At 37.2% G+C, this 18,981-nt stretch overlaps 1 protein-coding gene across 6 annotated transcripts in view; it reads right to left on the reverse strand.

Annotated features, from left to right (window-relative positions):
- Nucleotides 1-7,230: 7,230 nt before the first annotated feature.
- Nucleotides 7,231-18,981, reverse strand: part of PMS1 (PMS1 homolog 1, mismatch repair system component) — a 56,915-nt gene continuing 45,164 nt past the window's right edge. For 5 of the 6 annotated variants that reach the window (XM_065637129.1, XM_065637126.1, XM_065637125.1 and 2 more), the window contains one exon: nt 7,231-16,362. In XM_065637129.1, the coding sequence (XP_065493201.1) occupies nt 16,171-16,362 (192 nt within the window). In that variant the 3' untranslated portion in view covers nt 7,231-16,170. Of the gene's footprint in view, nt 16,363-18,334; nt 18,487-18,981 lie in introns of all 6 variants that reach the window. The other variant, XR_010606362.1, reaches the window with a different exon arrangement.

Here is an 18,981-nt window from a genome sequence, read left to right on the forward strand (position 1 = left end):
ACTGTTTCAAAACGTAAGTCACCCTCAAATTATTTATCTCAATTTCAGTTAAAGTGAGTATTCCTGGTATGGCTGGTTTCCCCAAGAGCACAACGAATTTTTGTGTAAATATCCACCTGTCTCCACAAGCAAATTAACAAAATAGTTATTAAAAAAAAAAAAGGAATTTAGAGCAGTCATTAAAGACAGAATCCCATAATGATGAATTTCTGGGGCATGTACAGATACAGCTACAGTTTCACTCTAGTGAATGGCAAGACTTGTGTAGACGACACAATCTCCTAAATATGAGGAAGTTCAGGCTCTGAGAAAAATGGCTTTAATACCTTTTTTGAAATTTTTGAAGTATTTTTCCCACATTGAGTAGGACACTAGTACTGAAAATTATTTTTCCCCAAAAAGCTTAATACAAATCCAATTAACCAGATTTTGTACATATTTTAGAATATTTAAGTATCAGACTGTGTCTTTAATTACATGAAACCACAGAAGGGAAATTCTGAGTTTGGAGGGCTAAAGAGACAGGTTGAGAAGGAAGAAAAATGGTATTGATGAGAAAAAAAATAAAAAGAGGTAGGAAACTGTGTGGAGCAGAAAACACCCTTTTTCTTTCAGCCTTAGACAGGAAAGCTTCAGAGTGCTATAAAACTGAATTTGTAGTTCAACAAAAAAAGGCATTTTTAATGAAATTAAAGTTATTCAGGAGAGCAGTGAGTGCTAGGGGGAAAAGAAGCTGTAGATGGAGAGTCAAAAACCAATCAAACAAAACCATACAGTTGTGAGTAACAAAGCAGAAAGAACAAGAGACAGTGAGAGAGCCATACCTGAGTAGAAGAAAAGAGCACATCCCTCCTTTCTCTTGAAGGGAGAGGATAAAAGAAGCAGCAGCAGCAAAAACACAACAAAGGAAGGAATAAAGAATAAAGTCTGATAGTTGGGGTGGGGGGAGCACAAACACCAGAGACTCTTTGCTGAAAGAATAGAAAATCAGAATTAAAATTAATCCAAAATATAGATAAATTTAGTACATTGTTCTTTGATATTAATTTCTGGAAAACTAATTTTGATACTTACATTAATGGAAAACAGACCACCACAGTGTCAGGTAAAGAAAAAGGATACAAAACAAGAAAAGCTAGAAAGATCACAGATGCACAAAATTATGGGGTTGCCTCTCCACAATAACGAGCTATGAATCATCTTCCATTTAAATAAATCCTTTGCTGCCTTATTCCATCAGATAGCCTTCAGCTAAAATATTATTCAAAAAAAGAAATGTTCCTATAGTATTAAAATGCATAGAGGGGTTTTTCTGCATGAAAGTTTTGAGGAGTTTGTGTCTCATCTTGGAAAGAGAAGCTAGTAGAAAACGTACACGGATGCTGATTTGCCAAAGTTCAAACAAATAAAATAATATACACTTTAGGATGCTTAGAAGACATGAGTGCCCATGTCAGTTGATGGCAAGAGAGAGTACATTGTTCTAGTGCCTGTTAGGAGACCATCAGTTTGACTAAAGCTATTTATATTTACTTAGACATAAACTAATTAAAAATAATGCATTTCCTTCTGTAACAGAATTACAAGCAAAATGTATTTTTAAACTGCATTGCTAATGTTCACTATAACTGATCATAAGATAAATGCTTCATAGCACAGCCGTATTTTATGCAAATATTTACTATTCCATATTACAAATTAAAAAGCACATTCTTAAAGGTTACAGTACCAAAAGCATACAAATGGCTTATTTCCATTTTAAATGGCAAACTGTTTTTAAGTAAGAATATGTCTGAACTGATCATAGCCAACAGAACTAAATTTCCAATTCCAAGTTAAAATCCTTTAAAGCCACACTGAGGGGGATTGTACAGGTGTAACTCATACTAACACATGCCTATGCAGTTAATATAAGCTCCTTTCTAAGTAACAAGCAGTAGAGCACATTGAGCTAAATTTGGTGTCAAATATTTAAGTAAATTTATTTCAGCTTTCCTCATAGGTCAAAGAGAAAGATCTCATGTTCATAATAGTATAGTTTTTCACTGAAACACAAAGACCTTGCAAGGACAGTTCATGCTTCAAGCTTTCAAACTTATTGTATCATAGTGAAAAGATTTTGGTTTATTTTTACACAAAGAGGAGTTTTTTCCTGTTTGTTGATTGGTTGGTTTTCCCTTTTTAACCCTCCTCAGAATCACCAGAGAGTGACTGGTTGATGCAGGCGTCCAGACACTCAGAGATCTGCAGTGACTCAGAACTAACACTGAGAATCCCCTCAGGAGCTCATGTGATGCATCATACTCCCTTGCATTGGGTTGTATATTGATTTTTGCCATCTGGGACTGGAAATAAATTTCTTATGCTACCGGACAAGTCACCTGCAAAATCTTCAACTTTCCCTGCAGCATGGTGAGTAGTTCGCCTGAGAGATCACACTAAATCAGTGAGGACACTGGCACAGGTGAACAGTGATCTTTTGTTTCTACCTGTAGCCTGCGTGCTCACATTCTAGGAGAGAAATACATGACCTAAACACATATTTAGGCTTGACACTAAGAGCAAGCGAAATGCAATGGCCTGTCATACACGACAGACCAAACAAACTCATCTCGTGAAATAAAAGTTGAGTTCATTCAGGTTAGTGTCTGTACAAAGATTTCCTATGTAGCACAGTTGGGTTTAGTATGAGTCACTGCTTGAGTGAAGAAATTAACATTAAAATAAACACAAAGATGTCCCCACGCATCACTGTATCCTATTTGCACTGCAGATACATGGTAAGCACATCCCACATTTAGACAACACTGTATTTGAAGTCTCTGTATATTGGGCCCATACAGATATACCCTTACTATCTGGTTAAGCATTGAGTTCTAACTCCATGTCTGTCTGCTTATAGGCAACATTTGAATTTATATATAATTAGTCTACTTTCAATTACTATGCAATATACTTAATAGAAATTGTAGTTGTTTTATAATAAAAGGCATTTATAGTATAAGAAATGGTAGAAAAAGCGTAACTTCTAGAATGTGAGTGTTTAGACACTGCTCTTAAGGTTACAACAGAATCCCTAAGCAGAGGGAACATTATATATATGTGTATATATATACTTCAATATGTACTTCAACTGAGGCAAAAAAAAAAAAAAAGCCTTACTACATAGTTCATCTTCTTCCTATTTTGTAATGAACCCTTTAGAAAAGCATTCCTATATTTTTAGTTTGGCCCGTTACTCCTCCAATCTAAAAACTGCTGGGAAGAAGTTCAACAAGGAAGAAGAACAGTTGTCGATACTGTCTCATTCCTGGTCTGTGGCGCACAGTTCACATGCATTCAGGGCTCACATTAACCTACTCCATTTTAAACAGCAGATAATTAAAAAAAAAAAAATTAAGCATCATAAATTACATTTCATCCAAGTGGCTCTTTATAGACTCCACACAGATCACTCCATCAGTCACTGAAAGCAAGTACCTCTGGGATGAAATGCGACAACTGTTCCACGGGGCACGGCAGAGGAGGGGAAGTGAGGAATACCAGCACATCGAATTGCAATTGCAGGGGGAATTTAGGTAGGAAGAATGTAATTACCCTGTTTGGAGCCCGGCCAGACCATGGGGGTTAACATCTTATAAAGAGCCCTATGAGAATTTTAACAACCCCTAGTGCTCAGGACCTTTAATTTATATTAGGCCTCAGGAGCAAGGCTAACAGCTCTGCTCAACTGGTTTCCTATGCTGCTACAGGAAGCGGAGCCAGGGAGGGGGGAATAAATCTCAACTTCTAGTTGTTCCCTGTGGTTTCCACTCAACAACTAAGCGCATTAATACTACTTAGTCTGCAATATCTGCTGAAAATGCGGCAGAAGGAAACATGATTGAAAACTGCACTGAATCAGAGCAATTCTTGGTGATTTTTCAAAAGCTATACAAGAAGAAAATGTTTCCTACTCCAGTGAGTCCTAAGTGCTCATAAAGAAAGCTTTCAAGACCATCTCAGCAGGTATGATGATAAATAGATACTGTAAAGATACACAGATAGGAAGATGGCATCAGAAATACCTATTCCCTCCTCTGAGAATGCACAGGAAACTAAAGCCTGTGTACAAATCAGTTTCTTCCATATATGAAGTCAATGTCACCAATTACACTTATTAATATATCTTATGTTAGTAGATCTATGTGTGTGCATTTTAACTTTTTTTTGCTTAAGTAAGACTGAAAGTTAAAGGCAACAATGAAAGTAACAAAGATGAGCAGGTAGGAAGAAATATAAGCATGCAGCTCATCTTACTTTTTTTCCCCACTGTTGACTCTAAGCAATTACGAAAAAAAAAAAAAGTAAACAATTCCAAGCGTCCTTCCTCCAAAATAAAATATCAAGTGAAGCTATAATGGAGCATAGAGCTTTTCACTCCTATTGAACCAAAAGCATTTGGAGCAAATTCCCAGAGACCGCCAAATATTCTTCGAAGTTGTTTACATTATGCATCCATACCCCATGGAAGTTATCTTATCTCTTCAACTAGGTTACACAAAATTTAGAGCCATTTCACTTCTTTACTATATTCTAATGTAATGCACATCAGCTATTTTTATTTCAATGTTTTTAAACTTCTGAATGAGCACAGGGGTGCATTTAGTTTGCCTTTGGCTAATTTATTTTGTTCACATCAGATAAGCATAATTATAGAAGTATCACAGTATTCTATATGATTTTCTCTTAAAGACCCTTATAGCCAGAACTGTGAAAGAAGAAACAATGACAGGCTTCTCCAAACCAAGGAAAGCAGAGCATTTTGGGTTGTAAATATTCCCTGGCCCCAGCGGAGATGCTGTATATCACACAGACAACGCTACTGCTGCAGGAGCTTTGTGATTTATGCTAATGAGAAAAGCCACCTTGACGAAGAGAAAACAAAGGACAGAACAGTTCAGCGCTGATGCAGATTTTGAACATTAGGTGTAAGTTTCCCAGGAAATACCAAAGACCAGCGGTTAGAGGAATCTCACAGGGCTGGTCCATATCTGGGAGCCTTCACCAGAGATGTCAATCAGAGGCACAAATCACTTAGGAGTGATTTGTACCATGCGGTTTCATCCCAGGTCTTATCAGCTCTGCTGTGTGCTCCAGTGAAGAGCGGATGGCCTCTGTTTTTCGAAGAGGATTCACAGAACAGTACTTTAACTAATAAAGACACCCTTGAAAAAGCACATCATTCAGTCTTTTATATAAGACCATCATGCAAGAGCGCTCCCTATCATTGCAGCCATGCAGGAGAACTTGTCTTGCTACACGTTTATGTTTAAGCAGGTCTCAGCACTGGATTAGCGTGATCCTCTCCTTCACCCCAAACAATATGGGTACATTTTTCAAGGGGTCGGCAGGTGTTCAAGAGCCTAATTTTTCACTGATTTTCAAGATTAAATGAACTTTTCCGACTCCACAGAACTGGATTTTGAAAAGCGTTTAGGCACAAAGTTTTCACGTGTGCTCATCTGTCATTGACTTCTGAACATTTAGGAAAACCCCAGCACTGGTTTAGAACTTGTGTATCCTTATTATGTTCAAAGATGACCAAAACCAACAGTGCAAGGTCTTTGAAAGGTCACAGAAGGCAGAAATTCATACTTCATGAACTTAGAACTTGTTACAGAAGACACAGACCTGCTTGAAGCTCTGAGCTCATCCCATGGAAACTAACCCAAATATGTAGGTAACTTTTAGGGATAACGTGCGTCTTTTTGACCACATAAAGAATCAGTGTAAGTTACAAACCCATTTCTTGTCCATATCTACTACTGTTGGCAAAGTGCCACCTGCAGTGACTTGAGAAGTGGATTTACTCCTCTATAACAATCACACTGTGCAAATTATCAGATCCATAAATTAACCTCAGGCTTTCTCTTTGTACTTGACTAAACAGTGTCACAGGCCATGGAGGAAATTCTGTCCTTGTGATTACTAGAAGTGCTCTCCCCCTTTGACACCTCAAAGGAGAAGACCTGTGCTCACATGTATTGCTTTCAAGCTATTAATGTCTCACCTTGAACAGAAAATGCTACACAGGTAAAGACAACATACAAAAAACCCCTATGTAGACAACTCCAGGCTGGATTTAGGAGTTCCAACTATGCTTGCATGCAGAAGACAGCTGGTAAGTGTTCCTTTGATCATGAAATGGATCAATAAAATAAAACCAATTAGAAAATGGAGCCAAACTCACTCTAGCTGAAGAGGCTTAAACTGTAGAAATATCTATGTTATTAAAATATAAGTAAAGGCTTTTTCAAACAAACGAACAACAACAAAAAAGAGCATTTGTGTGATTTGCAGGGTCAGCACTGTTAATTTGTAACAAGATCACGACACACTAAGGACTCTCTGTATTTCTCTAAATACACACTATCATATAGATGCCGGGCACTGTGTCTCGTATGCACAATTAAACAATGTGGACAACTTCATTTAGTTGTTTGCTATGATGTATTAAAAAAAATAAAGAACAGCAGTTTTTAGGTTTAATACAAAGTGGGGAAAAACAAGGACTGTATTTTGCCCCATTGGTTAAAGTGAACAAAAGTGGCCATGTATCTTAACACCTGGAAAAAGTCAGGGCATGCACAGCTGGCCGCGAGCTGGTCACACATTCCTGAGGTTACAATTACGGCCAGTGTTCTCAAACCAGGCTCACTGACAAGCAGTTGCAGATGGCCAAAACACTTATGCATGGAAATAGCTTTACTCAGCAAAATCTTAGAAAAATAACGTATCAATAGGAGCACTTGTATCTGTAGCTATAGCACTTTCTCAGTGATGTTTTCTCCAGTTAGGCCTCAGGTCATGTCATATAAACTGAAAACAGGAAATCTTTTGTGTTGCACATCATATATATCATTTGGTACCAGTATATCATTTTCCCCAACAAGGAGACTTTCAGTGTAGTTAAAGTGGGGAAACACCATCAGGGTGATAGGTTCTGTTCCCAGATTTGCCAACAGCCAGCAACGTGGCCAATCCTCTTCTCAATACGCCACTTTAACAAGGGGACAAATGGGCATAATATGACTCTCGTTTGTGCATATAACTCCATGCTTCTGACACTTGCATGAACAACAATGAACACTGTAAAGTATCACTTCATAATCTCTGTAAGTAACCCAACAAAATGTACTCATGTTTTCTCTCTTCAGTAATGACATTTAAAAAAACCCCACACTTGCATGAAAACTTCTCTGATGTTTACTGAAATAATCAAAATTCAAACATGGTAAAAACTGAAAAACATCCTGTTTAGATACAATAATATAAAATGGAGGTTTTAGTTATTTGCAAAACAATCCTTGCAAGATACTACTTTAGTAAGGTGATCATATATCAGGTGACATTTTTTGTGATGCTGAAAGCATGGACACTTGATATAAGAGAAAGGAAAACAGTTGCTAATGTGTTAAAATACAGGAGGAAAAAGCACAACATATAATATACTTTCAAGTCAATGCTTTCAAACTCCTGTATGGCAAAATCTATACCAGAAATGATACAGTAAAAATTACCAGACTTCACAACAACATTGCCAGAGCCACCAGTAGGGGCAGAAATATCAACTGAAATTTAAATTAGGGCACTGCAATCTATTTGCACCACTTTTCATAGGAAAAAACCCACTATATTTTCCAAAACCCAATATGCAAAAATTGCACCAAGGTGTTATAACAAACATCTTCATTTCAAAATTTTCTCAATAAAAAGCACAGTAGAAGAACAGATATACAAGAGAATTGCTCCTGCCTGCTGTCCCTGCCCTGTTACTGTGATTAGTACAAACCAACAGATGAACATCTTTATGCACACGACCAGCAAGACCAAAAGGTCACTATGGTTTTAATTTACTATTAGCTATAAAACTATCTTTTAACGGACTTCGCATACATTTTTCAGATATTATGCATACCTTGAAGTCAATAAATCACAAGTTAGATTACAAGTTACAAAATATAAACTCCTATTAATATTCTGACCCTAAACAGCTCAAAGTAGAGAAGACCTCTCCAGAACTTCTGGCTTTCCACTTTATTTGGTCTTACACTCACTCCTTGAGACAGAAAAAACTTCTACGAAGACTATGGAATTTCGCCACAGTAAAGTGTGCAAGGTCAGACCTAGTACAGCAATAATCATAAAACTCTCATAAAACTATTAAAGTTTGCACACAACACTTCAACTCTTTATTTAAAATATTTGTAAATAAAATAATAAACATGTTTTCCAATTTTGTAGGTTAGTTTTAGTGAATATGCCAAAGTGTCTTGAAAGATAATTAGTTGAGAGGTAAATTTGAACATGCCTATTCCCTTCTGTATATTCAGCTTTTCAAAGATTATCTTATTCAGCTTGTAACTACCAGCACAAATGCTGATTCTAAATATATCTGCTGAACTCTAAATGACTTCTGTTTATAGAAATAGGACACAACAAGCTATTAAATCTTCCTTACAACAAACTGTGCTATGCCAAAATACTTGCTCCAGATTTTTGAGCTACAGTTACTTAAACTGACAACCAGAAGAAAACTGGTAAGACAGTTATTATAGCAATATACTTTATCAGTCTTTCCTTAGCTTGTAGTCTTATTAATTCTGCATCCACACAGGTGTTGTTTTGGTGGTGGTTTTTTTTGTTTGTTTTAAAGAAAAAAAAAATCTAGTGGTGTGTGAAACCCTCATTACTTTACATGATTTAAGAATTCAGCACAACACCTTCTTGCTGTACAGTATCCAAATAAATGCAGAAGAAACGGCACACAATAATAAAAACTTGCAGTGACTGAAAGCAGTATAGCATCAGAAATTACAGTCCTGAGGACTCCACAAGTTCAGAATTAGGGAAGAATTAAGTGCATCCACCCATTAACCATTAGGTTCATGCTCATGATAGTACAAATGCAACAGTGGGAGCCAAGTTGCAGAGTTGGGGTTTTTTTCCTCCCTGTAATCTCAGCATCCAGCTCAGGTTGACTGAGCTGTTTTTTCACTTTCCTAATCTACACATGGCCGGTGAGCTATAAAGTGCTTTCACGTTCTATAGTAAAGCTCACTAATAGTGCAAAATATTACAATTCTAAAAGGCCAGTATCCATTTTTTTTTCCAGTATTGTTGATGTATCATCACATTTACTTACTCACAAATATAGATCAAAACCGAAGTTCGAACTCCACAGTTCCTAACAGAGTTGGCAGCATTTTCGGTCTCTCAAAGGTTGGTGTAAATAAAGCATAGAAATTATGGCTCTCCTAAATGGCAATGGGATCTCAGGCAAGCGGTTCTGGAACAGAGGATTTTGAAGCTGAATGTGAAGCTTTGAGGACAACAATTAAGGAAATGTTCTGTGATAGAGGTGGCTACAAATTCCTCTGATGAGGAAACATTTTTCTAGAACTACATGTACATAGTTTCACACATTTTTCATAACTATTAACAGGTTTTTCTTCTAAATCATACACACCTAAGCTGTCAGGGAACATCAGGAATATGTACTGACTAAATAATAGTCAAACTCCGCCTGCTTTAAGTGAAGAAGAACATAAATCCAACAGCACATCGCTTTGAAACAATCTATTTATTACAAGTCAGTTTTGGCCAAGTTTGACAAGAATCATATCGAGATCTGCTCCTCACAGCTGAAACCATTTATCTTTCAGCAACTACTTCATATGAAATGAACTCAAATTATGTCCAAAATAATTTTCCTTTCCATTGTCTTGAAGTGAGATGACAGGACTGTCTTAAAACTACTTAAACACAAGGGGGTTCCTCCTCCCTCCCCCCTTTTTTTAATTAAGTAAATTATCTTACCTTTAATCAGGAACACTCAATTTATCTAACATAAACGGTGTCAAGCTAACAAGGAAAGACATTACCTCTGTCATTTATATCAACTTCAATAGTTTTACCTGACTAAGCATCTTTAAATATCCTACAACAATAGGCTATTCTGACATTAGAAATAAGATAGAACCTTAGCTGTACCAATGCAATTTTATTACTGCAATGACCTGACAAGTGAACACTCATATATAAATGCTTCATACACTGTTCCTCTGTCAAAATGCTTGTTCCTTGTGAATTTTTTTTAAATTTAAACAGGCATTTTAGGTACCGAAGCAAAAAATACCGGTGATCTAAAATACGTAAAAAAATGCAATGATTCAATTAATGCTGAGTTACTCCATGCATGAATGAACAATTTGACCTGGGCTTAAATACGGTATTTTAATAATGCAGCTGCCATATTCATTGGTCTCTACATTTCCTGAAAACTAATCTGCCAAACAAGTTATACAGCATTAATCTTCTGCACTTCCGTTCTTGGAGTGCTGAGTTAGTAATGCTCCACAATCACACGTTATTTCACTTTTTTTTTTTGGTGGGTTTTTTTTTTGTTTTGTTTGTTTGTTTGTTGTTTTTTTTTTAAAATTATTATTATTATTTTTAGAACAGTTACAGATAGCGTAATTCTAAAATGAATACAGATATTTTCCGGTTGAAGAACTACTCTTATCACCTTTGGGCATCTGAGTGGCAGTTACTGGTTTCTAGGAAACTTGAGGTCAGTTTAGGCACTAATTTTTAAATACTTGGGCTTTTTTTTTTCTAGGTATATGTGGTTTTGCATCTTCAGTTTTGAGGCATTTTTTTCCAAGAGGTTGTCAGAACAATAGCTGTTTTGTATTTCAAAACCTTAGTAGCACAATATATTTGTTGTAAGACATACAGAAAAAAAATGATTAAAATTATTTTCACATAAAACAAAAAATTCCATGCATTAAACAACACTTTGGTACTACTCCAGCAGGCAGTGCTGGCCCTGGGCAAAGCTTCACCTATAATACCAAGCAACTTCAGCTGGAGTTTGTACAAAATATGCATTAGCCTGGGCCCTCAAGAGCAATTTTTTTTTCCCCCTTACAGTTTGTTTCATTTCAAGCTGAAATTACAAATGCAGAAATAACATTTGAGCAAAACCAAAGTCAGGGTTGCTTTGGCTAATTCAGCCCAATTGAATCATCAATAAAATTGCTGATGTGCAAAAAGACATAGGATGGGTTGATGAAAGACTACAATAACTTCGGATAAAAATTTGCAACTTCAGGTACAAAAGTGACTAAAAAAATAAGTAAGAATTCTGTAACTGCAGATGACAGAAGCATTACAGTTAATATTTAATCAGGATATTGTGAGAATGTTCAGTAGTGGAAGACAGGATTAACATATTGCTTTAAAACATTCCATTACTTTCTGCATCTGTTTACTGATAATAAAAGAAACAGCTGTTCTAAATGTAACATCAACAGGTGTAAACCATTCATTTGAGATTTTAAAACAATAATTCTCCTCCATTTCCTCCTTAGCTATTTTGAAATGACATTACGAACACCCCTCCTATTAGCTTACACAATTAACCCCTAATTGTTTAACCTCTCCGCATGTCCACAAAACATATACATGTGGAGTTAGCTTCCTTCTCGGTTTGTGCAAAAGGCTCTGTTCTTCTGCAGGGCACATCCTGAACTAATGCACCAGATGTGTCCCATAAAACGGTTTGTCACACTATTCAGCAGCTTTCCTTTTGCAACTGTTCTATATCAAATTTACTGTAAAAAAGCATCATAATTATGAAGTAACACTGTATCAAATTCACAGACCTAATATCTCACTATGTTTAGTTAAACTATGAATGATAATTGAGCTTGAAATTGTATATTTACTTTAAATAAGTCCTCCGAATCATCTGCAACAATGTGTGCTTAATTCGAAGCCATTAACAAAAGATTTAACATTTCCACATTTATATTCTCCATAATTTCAGATATGATACTCCATACTTAGAGAAAGATACATGCAGAGAGGAAAAAAAAACCCCACTACTTCTGGTTGCTTTCCAATCGCAAAATTAAATTGATGTACCTTAACTTACTTACAATTGTTAACCCAGGCTGTTAAATGCTGGGTGCAAAAGAAATAAAACATTCCAAATCCTTCAATATTGCCATTGCAGCCAAAAAATCAACTCTATATTACAGATTTAATAAACAACCCCCTAAAATCCTATCAAACTAAAACCAAGCTTGCTTTATGCAAGATTAAACAAGCTCTGAAGACCAGATATTACAATGCTTTCAAAAATCTAAAAAATTGGTCTTTGATGCTTACTTTCATGAAAGTAATACCAATATGTATGTATAAAAAAAAATAAAATGGAAGGAAGCCACTTGCACAAATTGAGACTGAGGAATAGGTGCCTGAATAACTATAGACTGTGTTGCTTAGAAATATTGACTCTATTACTAGATGTTCTAGTTATTCCATATTAGAATACAGAAATACAGAACAGCCCATTCTAACAAATCACAAAATATATCATACAGATTTTACTGTTGCCAATGACTTCTTAAGTGCTCCTGAAATAAGTCAAGTGTTCCTCTGTTTTTGCTATTACTCCCTGAACTGCTACTACTCATAGTAAAGGATAAAAAAACCCTACAGAAATATGCAAAACCTCTTTACACACACACTTAACTGAGAGGAAATGGAAACTTCAATATTAAGATCCCTAACACATTCAGAAAAAAAATACGCAAAAGGTGCTACCTCCATTTTCAACAGATATTCAGTGGTTTGCTATTTAAAGAATAAGCACCTTTTCAGAATTTGGACGAGGTGAACACTTGAGCTGCAAATACATCACCAGAACTGAACCTGCCCAAACCAATCATACAAATGATCCTCTGAAAAATACATACAACCAAAACGTTTTTCAATTTTCATTACGAGATCATGCTTTAGCCTTGAAAGCTCCACATTATCACACAGGGAACACTGTTACCTGCACTGGGCATATTTTGGGAAGGCAAATATGCAACACAGGAGAGGCATCACGAGTGATAACACTTGGACCTGCTGGAATGATGCTCATTCATGGTCAACCTCAGACCTGCCTACCCATTGTTTTAAATGGCCAAAATTGTACAAAAATAAAATACCAGCAGAGAGCAGCACAAACACTAGAAGCCCCCTGAAATGCCCCAATCTGACCCACTCATCATTTCCTTCTGTCCACGCTGGATGAAACGAGGAGAGACCCACCCTATCCAAAGTGATCTCCCATCAGCACAGTATCAGAGGAAATCACAATTTCAACAATTTCAATTTCAACCCCCAACCACTACAACCATGAGCACTGCAGTGGGGAGACACCTGGATTGTACTACAGCATCCACTGCAGTCACCAGCCACACATCAATCCCTAGCATCCCACAGAGAGAGAAAAGAAACTGTACACACATGTACCTAAGTAAGAAATCCACAGCAGCCCTCTGAGGCACAAGACAGCAAACCCAGCCGGGAGGGAAGGCAGAGGGAAGGAAGGAGGGAGGGAGGACCCAGCTCCCAACCACCTCCCCTAGTGCACCTGCACCCACAGCAGTGCCTGATGCTAACTGGCTCCAATAGCAATTAACCACCCCCCCTTCAGCACCTGCAAAAAAAAAAAAAAATCAATAACCAATCAGTTTTTATCCTCAGCCTATGGCCTGAACACCTATCGAACAATTTGTCCTCTGAAATGGTACTATTATATCAAAGCACTTGATGTTGACTCCAATTCGATCAAAGATATTGGCATTTGCTCCAGTAGAATTAGGATACAGCTATTTTACCTTTTGAAAAGAACTAGCCATTATTAATCTCATTAAATACTACACATTATACTCCTAACCAGCTAAAATTGGTGCACATATTCATTAAAGTCTAACAAACTTAGTGTGGAAATAAATTTCTGTTCTCCAGCTTGCCTTTGGCTTTTCTCACTCTAATGGCTACTCTCTAAACTCTCACAGTTTGTATCCAAACAGAATAAAAATAAACAAACTATAACCTTCTGCATCCACCACAAGGCTGGGATCCTGTTTCCCCCTTGGAGCCAAGAGTCATGTCTCCTTCCTGTGTCTCCATCCACCTTCTCACGTCCATTCTAAAAATTCACATCTTCTGCACCAAGTGACATTTACAGCCAAGGAGCACCCAGTCTTCCAGTGACATTCTCATCTTGTGCCTCTCTCCCCAGTTAAGTTTGGAAAGATATGCTGCTCGTGCCCTCCGATCATCCCTGCTCTTTTCCCCCATCAGTCCCCATGCTGCCCACACTCCTTTGGTACCCGTGACCAGAAAGGTATTTTATTCATGGCTGTGTCTTAACTCCCAGATATCAAACTTTATCTCCCTCCAGAAAGAGACCTCTCCTTCCCAATTCACACTGAACTACCACCACACAGCACTCACTCAATGCCCTTCAGCTGTTCCCAATCTGATCTCACATGCATGGCAGAAGTGGGGAACAGCAACGGAGAAAGCTGCAGGTTCTTGTGCTCTTCCTCCTGCGCAGGGTGGAGGATGCACACCCCAGGACAGCAACAGGAGGAGAGCACCTTGTTTGCTACCACATCTTAGCTCAGGCCTTTGCACCATTCTGCCGTGTATTGGGAGAGGAAATAAACAAAACTTTCCTATGCATTTGCATTCCCTGTCCCCTAAACGTTCCTCTGCATGCCTCCTGGGCAAACATCAGCATTTGTCGTGAACAGAGCAGAAGTCTACATGTCCCAGAGCAGACAAGAGTATCTCCCTAAGCAGCTCACTCCAAATGCTTGTACACGAACCCTGCATTATAACAGAGCTACTTTGAGGCAGACACACCACAACTAACGCGGGTGGCAAAAATGACTGCTAGAGAGTGCGGTTAATGTTTTCTCTATTTGTATTTCTGTATTTACCTTTCTCCAGTTAGAACTTATAAACATCTCCTCTATACGAAAAGGATGAACTTAATTAACCACAGAAAAATATAATCATTACCTTTCAGTTCAGAATTTATATGCTCTCATGTCTTGCTAGGATGCGATCTCTTAATTCACCAGTTTGGCATTGTTTGATACAGAGCCACAGATAATTTACACTTTCAGATTGTAGATTTGCTTGTCTGGTCTGACACTCCTGGCCACAAACCAGTCTGCACTCAGGCTTTTCGCCAACCTTCACCCATCTGCCTAGCAGCCACAGAAACACTACAAAGCTCAGCCTAACCACCACGTTTGCATCATTTGCTACAGCAGAACAATTGGGGAGAGACAGGACTTTTCAGGTGATCCTTCTTGAAACTTTTAAAACATATTATTCCAGAGACATTCCATCTGCTGTGCACAGAAGGCATAATTGGGCAGATTACAGAAGCAGATACTATTTGAAATAGAAAAGTAAACATTGCCTGCCAGTAGAATGAACAAGTATACCAGAATCAGTAGCTCTCTATACAACAGACTTTGCCCTAATTATGCCACATTCTCTTTGAGCAAGGACTGCTTATGTCTCCCAACTCCAAACAGCTCCTGTATAGCACTACACCAACATACATATCTGCATCTGCTTTCAGTGTCAACCTGCACTCTGTGACTCTGCTTCTTTCAGCTTTCAAGTCATTGTTTTTGCTCATCTAAAGTTTTAAGAGTGTACTATATTTTTAAGAATCGTACTTTCGTAAGCTAAGGTTAAAAATACTCTGAATTATTTGCACGGTTTAGAGAAAAGCTTTTTGAAGACTGGACACGAGGACTTCAATACTCATTTGTGCCAGTTAACAACTTCAAAATACAAATGCAACACCATAAAAGTGTAACAACAATAACTGCATATGGCAATGCTACATTTAAATACCTACAGCTCTCTGGCATTCCTTTGAAAAGTAACATTTTATGTCCTCAGTACAATAAACTTTGCCAGACTCTCCTGGAAGCAACTTCTAGCCACTTCACATCTAAAACTTTTTGACATACTGATATTTTCTAAACCTGCAGCAAGAAGGAAAGCATCAAACTAGTTGAGAACATTTCTTTAACAAACTCTTAAAAAAAAATAGTGGTAAGCTGTTTCTCTACAGTATTTATTTCTAGTTTTAAAGTAGTATTTGAATTTAAATAAAGAAGTCTCTAGAGTGTGAACATATGATAATGAAAAGTCATTATACAAAAGCTTTGCACAAAACATACTGAAATTACAGAGTAATGATCAAAATTAAGCAAGAGAAATATGATCCCAAACAAAATGTTCCATTTACTCAATAATTTCCATGGAGTTGTGCTTGTCATCTTCTGGAATATCTGCTAAGTGACAACAAAAAGGACGACCATGAACACAGCCTTTATTTTCCTTTCCAAGCTGTTGCATCATCCTGTAAATTTTGTTTTGTACATCTTCTTTTGAAAAATGTAAGGGCAGCTGCCGAGCTAAACGCACTGCTTCTCCCTGTGGAAAGGAAAAACAAACACAAGAAGTCAACAGTTTTAAAGTATCACTTTTTAACACATTAACCTGGGGCTACCAGAAAGCACGAATTCAGCACTCACTGTTTCAAGGTCCCTCTTCTCTTTTCTGCTGATACATATTCCAAATCCCAGAAATCCAAATGTAACTCTAAGCATACCTTATCACTCATTTCATGACACTTGTACAATGGAGTCACACCAAGTCAATCTCCTGGTCATGCTTGTACTCTTTCCTTTAGGGTCCACTTTTGCAAGATGCTACGTGTTCCTGAATATCTTATTTCCTGTTGGCACCAGTATCGGCTGAAGATGTTTACCAGTTCACAAGATACATTCTACACCACAAACTTTAGAACTAACATAAATAAAGTCAAACAGTCAGCTAAACAAAACTGTAAAAATACTATAGTGAAATTTTATATTAACGTTGTATTAAATATTGTCTATTGCATCCAGTTATCTCTCAATACTAGAAAGCAGAAGCAACTGCTAAACACAATTACTGAAGCACACCTCCTCAAAGAATCAAGCAACTTCAAAAAGAAGTTGTCAGGTTTTTTGTTTCCTCCTCCAAGATAGGCCTTGCTGCCATTGCCTTCTCTTCTGTGTTGCCTAGACAGAAAGGGATGCGGCAGGCAAACTCCCTTTACACTGTACAAACCTGAAGCAGCATTCGTAATGTTTTAATCTGAATCTTCTCATTTTGTTAGTCTGGGATCTTTTCCCATGCTTCCAAGTGGAAAAAAAGATCACTGTGGACTATTCTCTACCTAGAAAGGCTGCTGCTTTAACCATCACACTGTTCTTTTTTCTGAGTCTACTAAAAGACAGCAAAAACTGCAGACGTGCCTGCTCAAACATGAAACTTATGACAAAAGTTGCAATTCTGAACTTGACAGTGAATGGTGTTTCCAGCGTCTACCCCCCAGAATGGCCAAAAAACTCAGTGCTTATTTGTAATTTTTTTTTCTATGACAGCAAGCCATATACTTCCCAGTTAGTATTTAATATTTTCCAGCTACTGTTACTGCTGCATATGCATCTTCTTTCTAACAGTTCCTCAGGGGATCAACAGTGCTCTTAATAAGCCTTCCTTCGATAATCTCTTGATATATACCTTCATATATATGTGTGTATATCTACATATATCTGTATATAGATACACACACGTGTGAGTGTGTGTGTGTGTGAATATCTCTCTCTATATATATTTATAAACCAACTCCATCCCACTCAATCTGACCAATCAGTATTTGTAAGCAGAGGAAATAAAGCTTCCACCCCCAAACCAATTTACAAATCATTCCTGTCTCAACATGTAACTCATCTCTTCTTCAAGCTTCTTTCATGAGTGCACGAGAATGGTTCAGTAGTACACAACAGAATCACTCACTCCAAAGGCAGCTGTAAACTTACTGCCCCCAAAAGACAGGGAAAGGTTTGTATAATAAATGTTTAAAAGGTAGAACACATATTCTGTGTAAATGCCTAGGTCCCATTTTGAAGTAACCCAATTCAGGAAAGCATGTTAGCAAGCACTTAAATAAGAAAAGACTTAACATTTATTCTGGTAACATTTTCGAACAGAGATCTTCAGAACTGTGATTAAAGATAGCATTAGTGAAACATCTAGACAAGAAGTCATAGAAAACTACCATTGTTAGTTACTCAGCTTTAACCAGTACCACATATATTGTTCCTGAAACCTCACGCCCATTTTTTTCTCTGGATGGATGATTTTATCTATTTGCATATCAAATATTAACAAAAGTCATTCCAGTTCCAACTGTTGCATAATAACTTCTGTAAAAAAAAAAACAGATTAAAGATCCTTTTACTCAAGTACCATGTTTCTGGCAACTAATAATGCTGGCTGCTTGTGAAGAACACATGGTTTCCTCTCTGGCAGGGCACTGGAGAACTTAATAATGCATTGAACAGAGTGGACTTACAAGGCTCTGTAGGTTGTCAGTATGTGTTTCCTTTAACTGCAGAAGTTACTGATGTTAACTAAACACAAGCATTTGCAGAAGCATATGGGTTTCACCACACACAAGTCTTCATTTGTTACTTCAATGTCTTAATTCCAGGGACAGCTTGCTTTCTTAGCAAAAAGAAAAAACGTTTCCATTTGTCTCTCTCTGCCCTTTCTTTTAATGAATCATAGGTATTTTAATTCTTTAAGTGGATGGTGCACCTTCTGATTTTCACGATGTACATCTCTTTGAGGTTTACATGAGAATTAAGCTTCAACTAATGCCTACTTTTCATACAGTATTACCTTAGACCATTTTATAACTTCTTCACAGACTTATTTTTAAAAGAGTTAAATCCTGATGACTGCTCTGGATTTAACTGCCTTCTAGACATTGAAAGCAATCTTATGGCAGTTTTGTATTGTAACATGGAGAATGTCTTTCTAGTCTAAAAACTGCCTATGCAGAAAGACTTGCTGAACACCAGCTCTCAGCATGTATTGTATCGCATTGGGTGACTGGTTTTGGAAATATCTGATGCAAGTATTTTGGTAAACAATGCAAAACTCACACACCTCAGAGAGGATGTGACATTATCCTTTTCAAAAATAACTTCTGCATAG

The sequence above is a fragment of the Caloenas nicobarica genome, chromosome 6, assembly GCF_036013445.1.
Source record: "Caloenas nicobarica isolate bCalNic1 chromosome 6, bCalNic1.hap1, whole genome shotgun sequence".
NCBI classification, from domain to species: domain Eukaryota; kingdom Metazoa; phylum Chordata; class Aves; order Columbiformes; family Columbidae; genus Caloenas; species Caloenas nicobarica.